At 46.0% G+C, this 20,219-nt stretch overlaps 1 protein-coding gene across 8 annotated transcripts in view; it reads left to right on the top strand.

Annotated features, from left to right (window-relative positions):
* The window catches only part of LOC142584599 (polycomb protein SCMH1-like), a 378,417-nt gene that overhangs the window by 259,192 nt on the left and 99,006 nt on the right, over positions 1-20,219 (top strand). For all 8 annotated transcript variants that reach the window (XM_075694723.1, XM_075694729.1, XM_075694726.1 and 5 more), the window contains one exon: positions 10,657-10,857. In XM_075694723.1, the coding sequence (XP_075550838.1) occupies positions 10,657-10,857 (201 nt within the window). The remainder of the gene's footprint in view (positions 1-10,656; positions 10,858-20,219) is intronic.

The raw sequence follows: 20,219 nt of genomic DNA, 5'->3' as shown, positions 1-20,219 counted from the left end.
ATTATTACATTTTTTATGGTATTTTCGAAAATATTGATAGTGGTACTGAAATCCAATTTTTCTTTGACCTTATTTAATACATCAGCTACCTGATATTCCGTTTTCTGTCGTCCGTGTTCAGTTCGTATTTTAGGAGTGCTTTGTTTTTGGAATCTTAGGCAATAGTTAGGAATTTTTTCATCTTTAGCATAGTGAAAGCCTCTAACCCTACAGCTAGAATGGAACTGGCAGAACTTTCCAAGTTAATCAACAAGCGTAAGACAGCTTACGTAAGGAAGTATAATATGGATAGAATTGAACATGCTCTCAGGAACAGAGGAAGCCTAAAAGCAGTGAAGACGAAACTAGATGAAAAGAGCGCTACGAAGACGCGGACTAAAAGAACAACATGTACAACGGACAAGGCGCCTTGTTCATCGTACATGTTGTTCTTTTAGTCCGCGTCTTCGTAGCGCTCTTTTCATCAAGTATGCAAAACCAACTAGCCCAAATCAAGCTTCTGCTGCTTAAGAAGAAACTAGGAATTGGAAAGGATCAGATGTATGCGTTAAGAGACAAAGCCGGCAATATCATTACTAATATGGATGAGATAGTTCAAGTGGCTGAGGAGTTCTATAGAGATTTGTACAGTACCAGTGGCACCCACGGCGATAATGGAAGAGAGAATAGTCTAGAGGAATTTGAAATCACACAAGTAACGCCGTAAGAAGAAAGCCCATGGGAGCTATGCAAAGGGGGAGGCAGCTGCAGGGTGTCTACCAACATGGAAAACCTGGAATTCTCAGATATTTTGAGTAGTCTGGGGGGGAAAAAGTCAGGGAAAACTCAGGGAATTTGGGCCTCTATCAGGGAAAATTAGCGGCAATTTTATTGAAAGGGGTGAAAGTCGTGGTAATGCTGGCTCGCGCAACAGACAGGAATCGTAATGAATCGCCTTAGACGCCCTGTCGTCGGCTGGAGGAGTTGCCAGTGTGCAGTCAACGACCGACTTTCCGGATTCCCGATAATTTGGACGGCTTCGCGGCACCGCCACGTACCCCATAGAGTGAATGTATCAGAACGTGTGAAATTTCGGACGCAAAAACTCTTCGCCGTCCGATTTTGCGGACGTTTTGCCGTGACCGCAGGTCCGAAACGGCAATAATCAAAGGCACCACCGCTGCCGTTTTGATTACTTCGCCACCTCGAACCGGCACTATCGCACGCAGATCCGCTGGCAGCCGTTGCCACCACTGCGGCCACTCTAGGCCAGCTGGTTCGACGTTCGCTATGAAACTTCTTGCCGTTGGGTGCCGAGTTTTTTATTGAAAGAATTAGCTGCTGTCAGCAATGGCGCGGACTGGAATAATGTACGCACAATGTACGCATTGTGGAATAAACGGGAAAGGAAGCTTGCTGCCGCCATTTTGAAGGAGCTTGAGCTCAAAAAACAAAGTTTTGGCTGATGCCGAGATGCAGGCGCCTCATCCAAACCAAAATAAACTCTTAAAGCAGTGAAACACAACACTCAGGCGTCGTGCACAGGCTGAGAGTATGTCAGGACAGTTGAGGTTGACTTACGAGCGGTTGAGAGAGAATCTCAATTGTGACAGAGTTCGGGCCTCATACCACTGAGCTTGCTATCAGTTGATAGAAATAGCACGTATTCGAATATATTTGCTTCTATTTGCATCTCCTTTTTATTCGTACTTGTGAATGTCCGACTTCATTTGCAATTTTTTTCGAAGACACTTTATTTGCTGTGCATTTTACTAACCCCCTGCCTTCTATTCTCTTCTTGAATAACATAAACACTACTCCTTAGTATTCAAATTGGATTAAGTCGCTTGTTGTGTCGGCAGCGGCAGGCAAGCGGGGGGCCCCGACCGGGCGAACGCGCGGCTAGCGCCGGCGCAAGAAGGAGACACGGAGCAAACTGCTCCCGATGAAAACCGGAACGAAGACTCGGCCGACCCACGGCCGTTTATTACTTATAAAGGCTTCACACGCCAGATGACACCTCCAGATTGGCCCAAGCTCATCACATGACAGAAGGGGGGTGCGCCATCTAGCTAAACAACTACAAAACATACATGTACGATGACACCGAGACCTGACAGGGGGCGGCACTATACTACACCATCCCCCCCTGGAAACAAAGTAAACATACAGTTAAACGCGCACACAAGATGCGCACTTAAGTCCAAAGGCGATTTCAGTTCGTTCCCCCCATGTTCACATACACGCGCACCAGTCTTGGGCACCATAACACAGGCAGTCACTCAAACAAAGTCTGACAAGGAACACGGCACAAAACTCACTGCACCGCAACAAGAAGCACTTTTTTCCTGTGTTAATGAAACATGTGGACTGTCTCCTAAATGTCACAGCGAGGCCCCTAGCCGTGGCATTTCGAAGACTGCAATACGCTCTACACTACAAAAACAAAATCATCGAGCCACGGAGGCCGTTTTCTGTCACGATGAGGACGCGTGCGTACCTCAGAAGAACTTTGGGGGTTGTGACGCGTATCGGTCGACTTTAAAGACCCAGTCGTCCCACTATTTCCCTCCCCCTGGTTGGAAAACTGAATGTGGTTGTCGCTCAAAGCTGGAGAGGGTTGCCCAGGAAGCTCCTCTCGAAGTCCCAACAAGTCCTGGGAGGCTACCGATTCCCCCACGGAATCAGAGACGACTGCTGACTGTGTAGACTCGGAAGTGATACAGTCAGACGCACTACTTAACTGAAGCTTATGACTATGAGAAGACGCTGTCACTACAGACAAGTCATCGGAATGACTATCCAAGTTTGGATATGAGTACAAAAAATCTTTGTCACTTGTACACAATGTACTACCTGCTGGATCCTTCATCACTAGTGTTAACTTAGACACATGCCACGTCTTCCCATCACTGAGTAGAAAAGTAGATGGTCCTATCTGGGCCTTGACTTTATGAGGTTTACTGTACTTAAAAAATCGTTTCCTCTTAAATCTTATTCTGACGGTGTCTCCCACCTTGATACGAGTTGCCTGAGCACCTCTACGTTTGTCTACGTACTGTTTAGTCTGCCACTGTTTCTGAAAGACCCTTTCTTGAACGTGAGGCACAAGACTGTCCTGTTCCCGTAGCTCTACACAGAGCCGCATGGTTCCATCCTTCTTGCGCACCACCACGAGTGGAGACACCCACTCAGAAGCCTCGACACGCTTGATGACGTCGCAGTCCTCGAGACGTCACAATTCATTTGGGACCTGGTCACAGAGAGCCAGGGGTAGTCTGCGCAACTTTGAAGATACTGGTTTCGCATCTTGCTGCCGATGAATTCCGTGCACACAGTTGTTGACGAGACTCAACTCGTCACTGAAGAGGTGATCAAAACCTGGAGGCACACCTGTGGGGCTCTGTACTGAAGGAAGCGATGGTAGACGACATGTCAGCGACGTACCGTCGATCTGTATGCCCAAGCGTTGGGTGGCGTCTAAACCCAGCAGTGATGTTCCTGTAGTCGTTACGTGGAACGTGACGGAGCATGACCTTTGGAAAAACTGGACAGTAGCTTGAAACAGGCCTTGAATGTTGATGCGTTGCTTGGAGAAATTTCTCAAGTCCACTGTTGGTTGTGACAGCCTGTGCTGTCGACCAAAGTTATTTCTAAAATCTTCGGCCGTCATGCATGACACAGACGCTCCCGTATCCACCGGCAGTCGCATGGAGACGCCGTTCACTACGACCGGAACTTCCAAATCTTTTTTAGTTTCAAAAGTGCTTACCGTCAAGACAGACGCGGACGGCTGCCTTGCGGAAGTTGAAGACAGCGTCTCTGCGGAAGAGACGTGTTGAACAGTACGGGTTTTCCGGCATATTGATGCAAAATGGCCCAACGTGTGGCAGGCGTTGCACCGCCGGTTCCTTGCGGGGCAATTCCTGTACGTTGCAATATGCTTCGTGCTGCCACACCGGTCGCATGCACCACGGTTCCCGCAGGAGCCATGTGCGAACTGTCGGCCCTCTTGGCGGCTTCTCGGAAGAAGTCTGCCATCTTGGCGGCCTCCCGGACTACGTCGGCCATCTTGGCGGCTCCCCGGAAGAAGTCGGCCATCTTGGCTCGTCGACGGAACGCCAAGTTGAGATGCCTCGATTCTTCGTACATTTTCGGAGCCGAACGCGCGGTTCGCTCGATGCAGGGCTTCTAACGAGCGTCCAATTTCTTCTGCCTTGTCCAGGGACAGGGTTTCGCCATGAGCCAGCAACTTTTCGCGAACGCTGACGTTCGCTACCCCATGTATTATTTGGTCTCGGACGCGCTCGTCGTAGCTTGTGCCGAAGTTGCACTGTACCGCCTTCTCCTTCAATGCGGTCACGAATTCCAGGAATCCTTCTCCCTCGAACTGCTTTCGACTGGTGAATTCGTGCCTTTCCGCCAGGACATTTGTTGACGCGGCGAACAGCCGGTCAAGCCGCTGCAAGAGTCTCGGGAACTCTGACGCTGGCGGGACCGCATCACTTGACGTTGACGCTGCGCCGGTCGACTGCCTTGCTGCTTCCCTTGAAGCTGACGCTGCGCTGGTTAACTGCCTTGCTGCTTCCTGCTCCTCGTCTGCAAAGTACTTCCGTTGTCCCTCACGCCCGAGAGCGCTGACGAGCGCGGACACTCGTCAGCGCTCGTCGGTGGCGACTGGACGGACGCTCGTTGCGCGTCCGTCCAGTCGCCACCGCCGGTCGCTTCGAGGTGGGCCTGAAAAATTTTTTTCCAGCGATACCATGGAATTAACGGTGGGCTGGGCACTTCAAGAAAAACGGGAAGGTTCGCCGTAAAAGACGCCATGCCCGGTAGCGCGCAGGAGACAGTGCAGAAAACAAGCCGGAGCTCGCAGCAGGAATGGGGCACGGAAGAACAAGGGGGCGAGTAGGCCTAGGCTCGGAAGCCTCGCGACGCCAAGTGCGTCGGCGGCGTTTGCAGGCCGTGCCGACACGTAAAGGACGCTTCACTTACGAAGCTCGCTGGTTTCCCGGGGCTTCGGTCGGAGCCGCTGCGGGAATCCCATCCTCGTCGCCAAAAGATGTTGTGTCGGCAGCGGCAGGCAAGCGGGGGGCCCCGACCGGGCGAATGCGCGGCTAGCGCCGGCGCAGGAAGGAGACACGGAGCAAACTGCTCCCGATGAAAACCGGAACGAAGACTCGGCCGACCCACGGCCGTTTATTACTTATAAAGGCTTCACACGCCAGATGACACCTCCAGATTGGCACAAGCTCGTCACATGACAGAAGGGGGGTGCGCCATCTAGCTAAACAACTACAAAACATACATGTACGATGACACCGAGACCTGACAGGGGGCGGCACTATACTACATCGCTCTTTAATTTTTTTTCATGTGCTTACTCGAGAGTGACAGCATCAGGCAATATGGTTTCAGCCCGTCTTGACATAAAACATAGTTCTGCATCACTCAGGGAAATGTGCAAAGGCACTCAGGGAAATCCTGGAAAACTCAGGGAATTTGGAAATGTCAACTTGGTAGACACCCTGCAGCTGGGGAGGATTAGGTAATAGCAGATTTGTTGAAGGATGGTGAGGAGATTGTTTTTGAAAAACTATCCATCCTGTATACGCAATGCCTCATGACCTCAAGCGTACCGGAATCTTGGAAGAACACTAACATAATCCTAATCCATAAGAAAGGAGATGCCTAAGACTTGAAAAATTATAGACCGATCAGTCTACTGTCCATTGCCTACAAACTATTTACTTAGGTAATCGCAAATAGAATCAGGAACACCTTAGACTTCTGTCAAGCAAAGGATTAGGCAAGTTTCCGTAAAGGCTACTCAACAATAGACCATATTCACGCTATCAATCAAGTGATAGAGAAATGTGCGGAATATAACCAACCCTTATATATACCTTTCATTGATTACGAGAAAGCGTTTGATTCTGTCGAAACCTCAGCAGTCATGGAGGCATTACGGAATCAGGGTGTAGACGAGCTGTATGTAAAAATACTGAAAGATATCTATAGCGGCTCCACAGCCACAGTAGTCCTCCATAAAGAAAGCAACAAAATCCCAATAAAGAAAGGCGTCAGGCAGGGAGATACGATCTCTCCAATGCTATTTACAGCATGTTCACAGGAGGTATTCAGAGACCTGGATTGGGAAGAATTTGGGCTAAGAGTTATTGAAGAATACCTTAGTAACTTGCGATTCGCTGATGATATTGCCTTGCTTCTCAGGGGACCAATTTCAATCCATGCTCACTGACTTGGAGAGGCAAAGCAGGAGGGTGGGTCTAAAAATTAATCTGCAGAAAACTAAAGTAATGTTTAACAGTCTCGGAAGAGAACAGCAGTTTACGATAGGTAGCGAGGCACTAGAAATAGTAAGGGGATACATCTACTTAGGACAGGTAGTGACAGCGGATCCGGATCATGAGACTGAAATAATCAGAAGAATAAGAATGGGCTGGGGTGGGTTTGGCAGGCATTCTCAGATCATGAACAGCAGGTTGCCATTATCCATCAAGAGAAAAGTGTATAACAGCTCTGTCTTACCAGTACTCACGTACGAGGCAGAAACCTGAAGGCTTACGAAAAGGGTTCTACTTAAATTGAGGATGATGCAACAAGCTATGGAAAGGAGAATGATGGGTGTAGCATTATGGGATAAGAAAAGAGCAGATTGGGTGAGGGAACAAATGCGAGTTAATGACACCTTAGTTGAAATCCAGAAAAAGAAATGGGCATGGGCAGGACATGTAATGAGGAGTGAAAATAACCGATGGTCATTAAGGGTTACGGACTGGATTCCAAGATAAGGGAAGCGTAGCCGGGGGCGGCAGAAAGTTAGGTGGGCGGATGAGATTAAGAAGTTTGCAGGGAAGACATGGCCACAACTAGTACATGACCGGGGTTGTTGGAGAAGTATGGGAGAGGCCTTTGCCCTGCAGTGGGCGTAACCAGGCTGATCATGATGATGTTGATGATGCTGAATGAATCGTGAAGTATTTGCGGATAATTTTCCGTGTGTCTCTTGAACAGCACAGTTTGCCAAATGATTGGTAAATGGCGCGAGTTGTGCCAGTTTACAAAACTGGGGACAAACATAGAGTTCAAAATTATAGACCGACTTCAATTACAAGTACTTGCTGCAAGATGAAAGTGAAGTGAAAGTGAAAGTTTATTTTCTTTTCAAAGAAAAGAGGGTGCCAAGACAAAAGGCAAGAGCCTGACAAGGTTCCGGTCTCCCGTAAAACAGCTGGCACTGTGCACTGCACTTCACAACAAATTCACGATTAATTTCTCAAGCATTGTAAAAGCATGAAGCAGTAAGTTAACGTGCACAAGATTTATGCAAGAAAAGAATAAATTGAATACACAACTTATCGTAGGAGCAGTATAAAGATACATAATTTTTTTACAAACATAAAAATATCAGTCCTAAAACACAGAAACAATATCACACAGCTTACAACATGTGCTTTATAGAAAAAAACATTTGAAAGGCAGTAAAATAAATACAATTAAATACAAAGTATGTCGACTAAATAAATATCTCATTCCATTTGTTCCAATAGGTATTTTTTAATTGTAGATTTGAAACGTTTTTGTGGAAGGTAATAGTCAGTTTCAAAGTGAAATTGATTTATTACCGTGGGAATTTGGTAGCTTAGTGTTTCCTTGCCATAATTGGTGCGTGTGATTGGAACAAGCTTATGTTTCGTCCGAAAAGCATAACGGCTGCTGGAATTATGTGGACAAGAAAAGAACAATTTATGATGATGGATGTACTTAAGTAGACAGAAGTTATGTACTTCTTTTACTTTAAGGATGTCATGTTTCATAATTAGAGGTGACGAAGGTAAATCTGAAGTTCTGCCATGAAGTCCCTCAATAGCACGCATAACGCGTTTCTGAATTGAAATTATTTAAGGCAATTGCTGGACGTCGTATTTCTTTAAACAAGAATACAGTACGATAACCTTGAGTACAGAAGTGTGTAATACATGGATATCTTTAACCAGGGGGGCAACAAATGAGATATCTTATACAACCCGTCAACTGTTTTGTTCGAGCATATCCTATCAAAAAGCTTGTTTAACTATATCGAAAGCTTGAACATATTTATTTCTAACCAGCATGGATTTAGGAGCCGATTGTCCACTATCACCCAGCTTGCAGAAACAGTAAACGATTTTGCTCAGGGAATTAATGGTACAGGTCAGGTGGACGTAATTTGCTTAGATTTATCAAAAGCTTTTGGACCCTGTTTCACACTCGGATTTGGTTGGTAAACTGCTTGATCTCAGAGTTAATTTAAATGTAGCTAAGTGGATTCTTTCGTACCTTACTAACAGGTCGCAATATGTGGAAGTTAAAGAAAACAAATAAAAAATTCAAAAAGTAACACCTAGGGTCTGTGTTTGGATCTATATTGTTTCTATGTTGTATTAATGACATGACAAATGGCCTTAATGATACGATAATGGTTCATTTATTTGCAGATGATTGCTTAATATACTGTAAAGTCTCTTGTAATGAGGACCAAATAAAATTAGGTTTAGCACTAGAAGCAATCACCAATTGGTGAAAGCGATGGAAAATGAAAATGACAAAAATCTGTATGCACAAATATCTAGAAAAATAAGAAATGTATTACGTCCCAATTACAAGTTAGATAGTAAACCAGTAAAACAAGTGAGCCACTTAACGTATTTGGCCGTTACGATACCAGATGACTTATCTTGGAAAAAACACATCACTATTTTATGTAATGCCGCAGAGGTTAAACCATGGTCACTAAGAGGTATGCTTAAACTTGCTCCCTGAGATGTTAAACTAACTGCATATCTGGCATTGGTACGTCCCGCGATAGAATATGCTAGCATAATATGGGATCCGTATAAGAAGAATGAAGTAAATCAAATTGAAAAAATACAGAGGCGTGCAGCAAGGTTTATTATGTCAAAATATAGGTGCACGGATTCTGTGACTGAGATGCTCACTCAACTAAACTTGCCCGAGCTTTCATCGCTGTGAAAAGTGGCTAGATTAAAATTTATTTATATAATGAAAAATAACTGCTTCAATTTCGGCACTTAAAGATACTTACAAAACAGAACATCGCGGATATCACGGTCCATTAGGTCTAGCCACGAGGACCAACATGTGCCCATACCTACAAAGGTTGACTCATTTAAGTACTCCCTCTTTCCTAAAACGATTGAAGGTTGGAATGCGCTACCGCATAGCATAATGAAAATTGATTCTCTAGAACAGTTTGAAAAATCTGTACTGGTCTATTATTCTTCTATGTAACCATCCTCGCACATTATTAGCTTCTTTGTGCAATGATAGGCAGCATGCGTAACATGACATGATTGAAATGATTCTACGGAATATTGACAAAGTTTCTGTGTGTGATGTTGAAAATTTGATTTTGTATGGTACAGTTGTTGCTTGTGTTCAGTGCCTGTCATACAATGCTCAATTATATACCTGCGGATATTCTTGTGTAAAGTTGGCATAATGAAGCAGTTGTATTTTCTGGTTTGATTTGTGTAGTGCTCTTGTTTGTAGTGATCTTTGAAGCTTATTTCATGATTTCTCCAGCCTGTATTCGCCTTTTTGGGCTAACAGTATCAATAAATAAATAAGTAAATAAATAAATAAACAAGTAAATTATATGGTGCCCTGTTAAACTGAAAACCCCATTGCTATTCAGGACAACTTCGCTATTCCTTCAGCTTCAGAGGGAAAAAAGCACCTAAGTGTGTCCGACAGACATTCTCAATAAAATATATTTTCCAGACCTTCGTATATGAACTGAGTTGTTGTCAGTGCAGGCATACTAATTTGGTTTTCCCTTTAATAAGAGTAGAGCATACTATATGCATCTCAATTCATAGGTACTTAGGACAATGGTAGCTTGCAAAATTTTTGTTAATGTGATTAGCCTTCAGAGCATGTGCAGCTCTGTTTTTTATCAAAAATTTGGAAGCATAAAAGTTTCCGTTAAATTTTCTGATATTTGATATTCGTTTCCAATATGGCTTTCTTTTTCTTTATCTGATTCGCTTTAATATTCTATTCGAAATCTACGATTATTAGAAAAGTGTGGGATGTCTGACCTACAGAAATGCACATCTAGCACTGTGAAACTTCTCTCATTCACTCCCAAGTGAAGTGTGCCAGGGCTAATCTTTATTGAATGCCCCTTGTATATACTGTAGTGTACCTAATGCATTGAGCATTTAGAAAAATAACTGCTATTTTGGGCATGTGTTTAAATATGATTCTGGACACAAGTGTCAAAAACAGTCACGCAAGAAGCTCTCCTTTCCCACCCCTTTCCAGTGGCACCTCGCGCATGCCATTTCACAATAGCATGACAGGTGGTGCCACCATTGCGTTGCAGTGGTGGCATTATTTCAATCAATGCATACATCAGACTTATAGCAGATGAACAAGGCGAGTAGGGCACACAAATTAAACAAGACTCCCTGCGGAATGCTACCTCTCTGCAAAAGAGGCAGTAGTTAAGCTTGGGACAGTCCTCTGTACACGGGGCTCCTATTTATCAGACATGGTTGTTGCAGTGCACTTAGCCTGCATCGGTGGCAGCACAGGCTCAAAGAAACGTGGTGGGCCTGCATTTCGTGTGTCCACCATTGTTTGCAGTGTGCGTGTATGTGAACCACCAATGCTCGTGCGGGCCCTACCTGGACCCGGCCAAGATCGGCCAGCTGCCCGTTCAGCTGGGGCCAGGTTCCATGAACCGGGTGTTGCGTGAGGCAGTGCAGGCTTGTGTGGATTGCGCCCTGAATGAGAAGAATGTGTACAACCTTCTGCGCAGGGGTGATGGCAAAGTCATCATAAACGGTGAGTGAATGTTGGATTGTTGCAGTGGCTTAATAAAGTCTGAAAACCACCAGTGCATCATGTGGGCAAGAATGACAACACTGCATTTGCTGTGGCAGCGCCCAGCAGCAGTGATGCATGCAGTCTTAAATGACAAGCAAAGTCTCAACATTCAAATTGAATCCACAGAAAATGACATTCAATTATTGAATCAAATATGATGCAGACACACCTCAATAATAACGAATAGGGATATAGTCAAAAGGTTTCATGGATAACCATCTGGCCTACTAAAGTCATTGTACAGCAATTGTAAATCTCGTGATAGACCAGTAAAATGACAAAACTGACCTTTCAGTGCCCATACAGAAATTTGTTCACAAAACTGTGATAGGAAGTGGTCACCGCTGGAACAGAGAAAGTTCCGTTTAACCCTCTCAGTGTCGTTTCTTTTCAGAGCTGATGCACTCCCGGCATCGTTGTTTTTTGCTCAGATATTATAAAACAAACGCAACAGTGTATGTTTGGTCATGCAGAGGGGAAAGAAATCAACACCACACAATAATTGCAGCACAGGGTCGTTGGCAATATGCGTCTCCTATTGATGTACAAAGCTGAAGCATTCAAAAAGTATTGAGTGTGCACAGGACCTGAAGCATATGGAATAAGTTATGTAAATGTAGTGGCCGTTCAAGGCATGCAGAGTATAACAAACGAGTTGCACTGAATATAGTGTGGCATTTAATAGAACAAAGCTGGTGTACCACACGTTCAGCTGCGTGCAATGGTCGTTACAAAAAAATTAGCCAACGATTCCGATACTCCATAAAGCAACAATTTAGCACAGGTCTGTACAGGTTTCCATTTCTTAAATGATATTGCGCGACATAAAAACGACACGGACGTGAAAGAAGACAACACACCAAGCGTAAACTTTCAACTAAGTTTATTGTGCCACTGCGTCATTTTATACATGGCAGGCAACGTAGATCGCGCATGCGCTTACAAGGAAATGAAGTGCGAAGTCATGTAACATGGTTACGTGTCATGTGGCGCCGCGTCCAAGTAACGTAATTCTTTTTCTGTGAGAGCCAGAGACGGGAAGCTAACACACGCATCACCCAATTTCGCGATTATCTGCGCTTCAGATATCTCACAGATGAGCTGCGTTCTGCCACGGGAAACAATCGTGCATTGATCCTTAAGAGGCTCGCACCCATGATCGCGACAGTGGATCTCCAAGAAACCACCTGAGCCGATTTTTACATTGTTGCTGTGTTCGCGGAGCCGATCATTGACACGTAACCATGTTACATGACTTCGCACTTCATTTCTTCAGGTGTGTACTTATATGTGTACGTTGTGGAATAAACTTTAGTTGCAAGTCTGCGCCCGTCCTTGTCCCTCGCTGTCTTTGTGGTTCGTTTGTTCGCGCAGTTAAACAATGCTCGCACTTCATTTCCTTGTAAGCGCATGCGCGATCTACGTTGCCTGCCATGTATAAAATGACGCAGTGGCACAATAAACTTAGTTGAAAGTTTGCGCTTGGTGTGTCGTCTTCTCTCACGTCCGTGTCGTTTTTATGTCGCGCAATATCATTTAAGCAATGGATTACCAACTTGCCCGGAATGCTGCTCTCATTAGGTTTCCATTTCATGATATATTGGCGGGCGCTGACAGTCTATCTCGTGAGGCACGTCGCAAACAGAGCATCATGCGGCACGACTGCCTCGCTAATCTGAAGATAGCAAGAGGTAAAAAGCCCACCTTCTATCACACCACATGGGAATGCCAACTTATAACGGCAGTCCCCAAAATCATAAACCGAAGTGCGGAACAATGGGAGGCACTGCTGGCCAGCAACCGCTGCGAGGACCAAATTGGTATCGTGCAGCGCGCACGCAAGGCAGCTGAGGCCGTTGGAGCCCTGGACAAAGGGCCCCACTCCTGCTAAACCCAGTCAAGAGTGACCAAGAAAACCCGGACAGACTACCACAAAAGACCCTGTAAATAGAGACCAATAAATGTTTATGATGATGATATGGCGAGAGCCAGTGCGTGGGTGACACATGGGCGCTTTTCACAGCAGCCGTCGCGGACAGACTTCTCAGACGATGTGCACTACTGTGGCGCCATCTCGTAGCTATCATTGCCGCACTGCACTTTTCTTCTCACACTTTTGACATACCTACCTCTCTACTTTCCTCCTTGAGTCTTTCATCCCCCACTGCACACAGCATTCGCTTTCGTCTTTTGCTGTGTTCATTCGCTCGATTATGCCGACTGTAATGCTCGCCGCAGGAACGGGCGCTTACGAGCTGTGCTCAGAAAAATTACACAGATAATGGCAAACAGTCTATTGGTATGGTCCTCACATTCCAGTTTGACAAAAGGAATATAAGCTTACAGCATAAAATAAATAAAAGCTACGGCAGACTCACAAATGTCGTCATTCTCTGCACTTTTTCACGGTGTCTGGGCCAGAATCCAATGCAGCTGAAGTTGCCTTTTCCTCAAATAACAAGCTGCCATCCTCCAATTCCAAGCTTGGCCATATTTGAATTACAAAAAGCTGCCATAGTCAACAGGGGAAGGTGCCATACGAGCAGCCATGTAAAATTGATCAGACGGCCATGCTCAAGGAAGGAGTGCTTTTGTTTATTCAAACCCAACCCAATCTGTTGCAAGGAGAGCAACAGATAGAATAGATATGACAGTCGTTCTGGTTAAAGCACACCAACGAACGGAGATCCCTCATCGCGCCAAAGGAAGTGCACCGTAGTGAAGATAGTGGGAGACAAAAGTAAAATAAGAACTTGTATAAAGGGCAGAAACATGCAAGAGAGGTGGCCTTGCACTACGGCATCAATATTTGAATGCAGAATTGCCACGGCTAGCCACTCCTCCCACACCCATGCAGAGGCGTATTCCACAGCCGCTAAAATCTCAAACATAGGGAGGAAAAAATATGCTTCCAGAAATATACAACAGGTGGCAAACTGTCTCTGAGCTTGCCAACTTCCTGCTGTGCACGTCCTAGTGGAACGTACAGGTACGTCAGTGACACATCATCATCATCATCAGCCTGGTTACGCCCACTGCAGGGCAAAGGCCTCTCCCATACTTCTCCAACAACCCCGGTCATGTACTAATTGTAGCCATGTCGTCCCTGCAAACTTCTTAATCTCATCCGCTCACCTAACTTTCTGCCGCCCCCTGCTACGCTTCCCTTCCCTTGGAATCCAGTCCGTAACCCTTAATGACCATCGTTTATCTTCCCTCCTCATTACATGTCCTGCCCATGCCCATTTCTTTTTCTTGATTTCAACTAAGATGTCATTAACTCGCATTTGTTCCCTCACCCAATCTGCTCTTTTCTTATCCCTTAACGTTACACCCATCATTCTTCTTTCCATAGCTCGTTGCGCCGTCCTCAATTTGAGTAGAACCCTTTTCGTAAGCCTCGAGGTTTCTGCCCCGTAGGTGAGTACTGGTAAGACACAGCTATTATACACTTTTCTCTTGAGGGATAATGGTGACCTGCTCTTCATGATCTGAGAATGCCTGCCAAGTGCACCCCAGCCCATTCTTATTCTTCTGATTATTTCCGTCTCTTGATCCGGATCCGCTGTCACTACCTGCCCTAGGTAGATGTATTCCCTTAGCACTTTCAGTACCTTGCTACCTATTGTAAATTGCTGTTCTCTTCCAAGACCGTTAAACATTACTTTAGTTTTCTGCAGGTTAATTTTTAGACCCACTCTTCTGCTTTGCCTCTCCAGGTCAGTGAGCATGCATTGCAATTGGTTGCCTGAGTTATTAAGCAAGGCAACATCATCAGCGAATCACAAGTTACTAAGGTATTCTGCATTAAGTTTTATCCCCAATTCTCCCCGATCCAGGTCTCTGAGTACCTCCTGTAAACACGCTGTGAATAGCATTGGAGAGATCGTATCTGCCTGCCTGACGCTTTTCTTTATTAAGATTTTCTTGCTTTCCTTTTGGAGGACTACGGTGGCTGTGGAGCCGCTATAGATTTCTTTCAGTATATTTACATACAGCTCGTCTACACCCTGATTCTGTAATGCCTCCATGACTGCTGAGGTTTTGACAGAATCAAACGTTTTCTCGTAATCAATGAAAGCTATATATAAGGGTTGGTTATATTCCGCACATTTCTATATCACCTGATTGATAGTGTGAATACGGTCTATTGTTGAGTAGCATTTACAGAATCCTGCCTGGTCCTTTGGTTGATAGAAGTCTAAGGTGTTCCTGATTCCATTTGCGATTACCTTAGTAAATAGTTTGCAGGCAACTGACAGTAAGCTGATCGGTCTATAATTTTTCAAGTCATTGGCGTCCCCTTTCTTATGGATTAGGATTATGTTAGCGTTCTGCCAAGATTCTGGTACGCTCAGTCATGAGGCATTGCGTATACAGGGTGGCCAGTTTCTCTAGAACAATCTGCCCACCATCCTTCAACAAATCTGCTGTTACCTGATCCTCCCCAGCTGCCTTCCCCTTTGCATATCTCCCAAGGCTTTCTTTACTTCTTCCAGCATTACCTGTGGGATTTCGAATTCCTCTAGACTATTTTCTCTTCCATTATCGTCGTGGGTGCCACTGGTACTGTATAAATCTCTATAGAACTCCTCAGCCAATCGAACTATCTCATCCATATTAGTAATGATATTGCTGGCTTTGTCTCTTAACGCATACATCTGATTCTTGCCAGTTCCTAGTTTCTTCTTCTCTGCTTTTAGGCTTCCTCCGTTCCTGAGAGCCTGTTCAATTCTATCCATATTATGCTTCCTTATGTCAGCTGTCTTACGCTTGTGGATTAACTTCGAAAGTTCTGCCAGTTCTATTCTAGCTGTAGGGTTAGAGGCTTTCATACATTGGCGTTTCTTGACCAGATCTTTCGTCTCCTGCGATAGTTTTCTGGTATCCTGCCTAATGGAGTTACCACCGACTTCCATTGCACATTCCTTAATGATGCCCACTTCATGCCTAGTGACACAATGACAAGGTTAATGTGGGACAAATTGCCTTCGTTATAGATGAGGTCATGCTGTCTGTTATGAATGTTGTAATGGTTTGAATTAGGAATGATTCTATCAGCAATGCTACCACTGTACTGATTGTGCTGTATTGTGCCGAGAGGTGAATATCCTGCTACATTTCAGCAAAATATGAGAAATCTGTGCCCACCCTGGTGCCAAAAGAGTTGCCCTTTCTTTTGAATATGAAAGCAAGTGCTCAAGCACTGTTTTTTCGCACCATCGAAAGCAGCATGGCATGGACTAGCGGCTTGGTTAGCTCCACAGTGGACCGAGTCAAGCCTCTTCAACAGCTGTTTCTTCTGTGGGCTGTTGTCTATTTTCAATACCTTCCACCCCGTCACCTGCAGGTTGCTTAGGCAGTGGGACAGTGTTGCTTTTCAAGCCAATGTAAAACGGTGGCCCAAGTTTCAGATGCTGTATAGTGTCTAGCTCCATTTTTCTAACACAAAGGCCACGATGTCGCAGACATGGCAGCTGTGAACAGTTTTTCCACAATTCAATTTATTGCCTATCCCTCACTTTTGTTGGCGAGGCACTTTCACAGCTTTAAAAATGGCGTGTGGCCCCTACTAAGATTTTAGTTGACTCTGCACCAAACAGCACATTTCGCTACTGCCATGCTCACGAAGTGTGCCACTGTTTAGGCCTAGCTGCTCCGTACGGCTGTGACAGAAAAATCGCTGCCAGCCAACGTGGTGGCAAGGTGGCTTCCAATATGCTCGGACCAGTAAACCACCTCTGCGATTGGGTGCGAGTTCACAGGCTAGATCCCCCGCAGGGGCGTCTGCGACAGCAGGCGTTTGGTGTGTTGCGACACCACGTACCCGAGCACACGAGGGTTGGACCCTCCCGCGTGTAGCCGTGCGCGGCTTAGCCGTGTCTGGGGAAAGGGGGATCCTGGGGGTTGAGCCGATGCTGGGTGTCTGGACCTTTAAGGCCCCCCGGCGGACGCAACACACCCCTTTGGCCTCTGCTTCACATAGACGGCCCCCCCGGACTGACCCACCCGGGGGAAATCGGTAGTTGCCTTTTCCTGTCTCTCTCTCCCTCCAGCCTTCGTCTTTCTCTCACTTTTCATCTTTCCTGTCTTCTCCTTCCTTCCGCTTACTTCCATAGTTTCCAGGCAGCAAGGGTTAACCTTGTGTGATTAACCAACCTAGGTTATTTCATATTTGGTTATAGCGATGACGTACAGCTGGCGTTTACAGGACCTGTTCTTACAGTCTCTGTAGCGTCCCCTTGTAGGACTCCATGGTGGGTGGCTGGCGTTATTGCCGAAAATTCAATTCCTTTATGGCAACATCCTTCCCTCCACTTCCTGATCGCCCTCAGAAAAGAGGGCGCACCGATGATTTATTCCAGTTTTTTGGTCGACAAAAAGAATCCTTCCCTCGTTTTCACGTGATCCACTCTGAAAAACCAGCTAAACAAGTGCGAACAATCTCCCCGTTCCTTGTATCTAAGTCTCTTACCGAAGTTTTTGGTCCAGGATATAAGGTGTCGAGGATGGCTAGCGGAGACCTCCTCCTGGAGCTCCGCGATCAGAAGCAATTTGAAAAACTGCCTCAGCTAGTATCATTTGGGGAGACCCAAGTAGTAGTAACCCCGCACCGCACGATGAATACTTCCCGCGGCGTTGTCTCGGACGATGATTTGCTGGAGCTCTCTGAGGCTGAGCTCTTGGAGGGCTTCAGCGAACAGAATGTCATAAATGTCAAAAGGATCAAGATAAGGCGAGACGGTAAAGAAATTCCGACCAAACACCTAATACTCACCTTCAATTCAAGTGTCCTGCCCGAGTCAATCGAGGCCGGGTACATCAAGCTTCGTGTACGCCCGTATGTGCCAAATCCCTTGAGATGTTTCAAATGCCAACGTTTTGGCCACAGCTCGCAGAGCTGCCGAGGCCGCCAAACATGCGCCAAATGCAGTGCCCTTGAACACGCAACTGAAGAATGTAAGAACTCTCTACACTGTGTAAACTGTGATGGGGATCACGCCGCGTACTCACGGTCGTGCCCATCCTGGAAGAAAGAAAAAGAAATCGTAACGATCAAAGTGAAAGAAAATATCTCATTTAAGGAGGCACGCAGGCGGGTTGCATACCTGCCAAAGAAAAGCTTTGCCGAAGTGGCGCGTCAGGGGGCAGCGTCACAACGGCCTCCGGCGGCTGTCCGACCCACAAGCAGTGAGTCGGAAGTCACGCCATCTGCCCCCGCGACGGTTGCAGCTAGCGCTGCTCCGTCAACCGAGGAGAAGGAACCATCGACCCCGAAGGAGGGCGCAGCCGAGGCTGCCTCAACTTCCGAGGTTCCTTCATGCGCGGGCAACGGCCGGCGTAGCCAAGTCCCTCTGGGAGCCCCATCGACCTCCGGGCTGGTGGGCGCAGGGGTCTTGCCCTCCAAGGCGGGACTCCCTCTGAAATCTTCCCGCTCGCAAGAGCACGTGTCCGGCGCCTCACAAGAGGCAATGGACACTACACCCATCCTCAAGGCGCACCAAGCGCCTAAGGAGCGGCGAGGCTCCCTCGAACGCTCCAGAAAGAACAAAACCCCTATTACAGGGCCTCGAAAGGGTTCTGTAATCTAAGGCATCCCGTCCGTTTCCGTAAACACAGCACCAATTTATTTTAAATATGGATACACAAATCATTCAATGGAACATTAGAGGTCTCCTTACAAACCTTGATGATTTGCAAGAACTCATCCACAAACATAATCCAAAAGTGCTGTGTTTACAGGAAACACATTTAAAATCCAGACACGCAAACTTTCTCCGTACGTATGTTACGTTTCGTAAAGATCGCGATGATGCCATCGCATCATCGGGTGGTGTTGCGATTCTCACACATAAAAGTATAGCATGTCAACCTTTACAGCTTCGAACGCCCCTTGAAGCAGTGGCGGTGCGAGTTGTTCTGCTAAACAAACTCATCACTATTTGCTCGCTTTATATACCCCCACATTACAAATTAACTAAACATGAATTTCAGTCCTTTATAGATGAACTGCCAGAACTCTATGTTGTTCTTGGCGACTTCAATGCGCACAGCTCCCTGTGGGGCGACTCTCGTACAGATGCGCGAGGTCGTCTTGTTGAACAGTTCCTCTTTTCTTCCGGTGCGTGCTTGCTGAATAAAAAGGAACCCACATATTACTCTCTAGCAAATAGAACATTTTCTTCAATAGATCTTAGTATAGTTTCCCCGTCTATACTGCTCGAACTTGAATGGGAAGTTATGAACAATCCTTACGGGAGCGACCACTTTCCGATACTGATAAGAACATCTAAAGAAAACGAATGTCCTCCACAAGCTCCTAGGTGGAAGATAGACACAGCCGACTGGGAGAAATTTCGAACTCTCACTAACATCTCATGGGCCGACATGTCTTCTCTAGAAATTGATGCTGCTGTAGAGTATCTTACATCATTCATGATGGATGCCGCATCAAAATGCATATCCGAAGCGAATGGTCTGGCATGCAAACGACGTGTACCGTGGTGGAACAGCGAATGTCGGACCGCCCGTAAGAATCAGAACAAGGCGTGGGGGTTGCTGCGAGCTTCTCCCACCGCTGAGAATCTTGTCAACTTTAAAAAAATAAAATCCCAAGGTAGGAGAACCCGCCGACAGGCCAGAAGAGAGAGCTGGCACAGGTTTTTATCGAGTATTAACTCGTTTAGGGATGAGGCCAAAGCCTGGAACAGAGTTAATAGGATTAGAGGGCGGCAAACACATTCACTCCCCCTGGTGAACACACAGGGCGATACACTGCAAGACCAGGCAGACTCACTTGGGGAATATTTTGAGAGCGTGTCAAGTCCAACAAATTATACACAGTCCTTCCTCAAATACAAAGAAACAGAAGAACGTAAGCCATTAAGAAGAAAAGGTCGAGAGAATGAGCCTTACAACCGTCCTTTTTGTATTGCTGAATTAAGAGCTGCCTTGAGTGTATGCAACAGCTCCGCACCAGGATCTGATAGAATCATGTATGAAATGCTCAAAAACTTACATAATGACACGCAGGTTACACTACTCACACTTTTCAACACCATTTGGGATGCAGGGTACCTTCCAACCGCATGGAAGGAAGCCATTGTGGTCCCTGTTTTGAAACAAGGCAAGGACCCTTCCTCAGTGGCAAGTTACCGCCCGATAGCCCTCACAAGTTGTATCTGTAAGGTGTTTGAAAAAATGATTAATCGGCGACTCATCCATTTCCTTGAACAGAACAAAATACTTGATCCCTATCAGTGTGGCTTCAGGGAAGGGCGCTCCACAACTGATCACCTTGTACGTATTGAAGCAAACAT

This window comes from Dermacentor variabilis, chromosome 6 (genome assembly GCF_050947875.1).
Source record: "Dermacentor variabilis isolate Ectoservices chromosome 6, ASM5094787v1, whole genome shotgun sequence".
Classification (NCBI taxonomy): Eukaryota; Metazoa; Arthropoda; class Arachnida; order Ixodida; family Ixodidae; genus Dermacentor; species Dermacentor variabilis.
The sequence above is the reverse complement of the archived record's forward strand: the minus strand, read 5'-3'. Positions and strand labels throughout refer to the sequence as shown.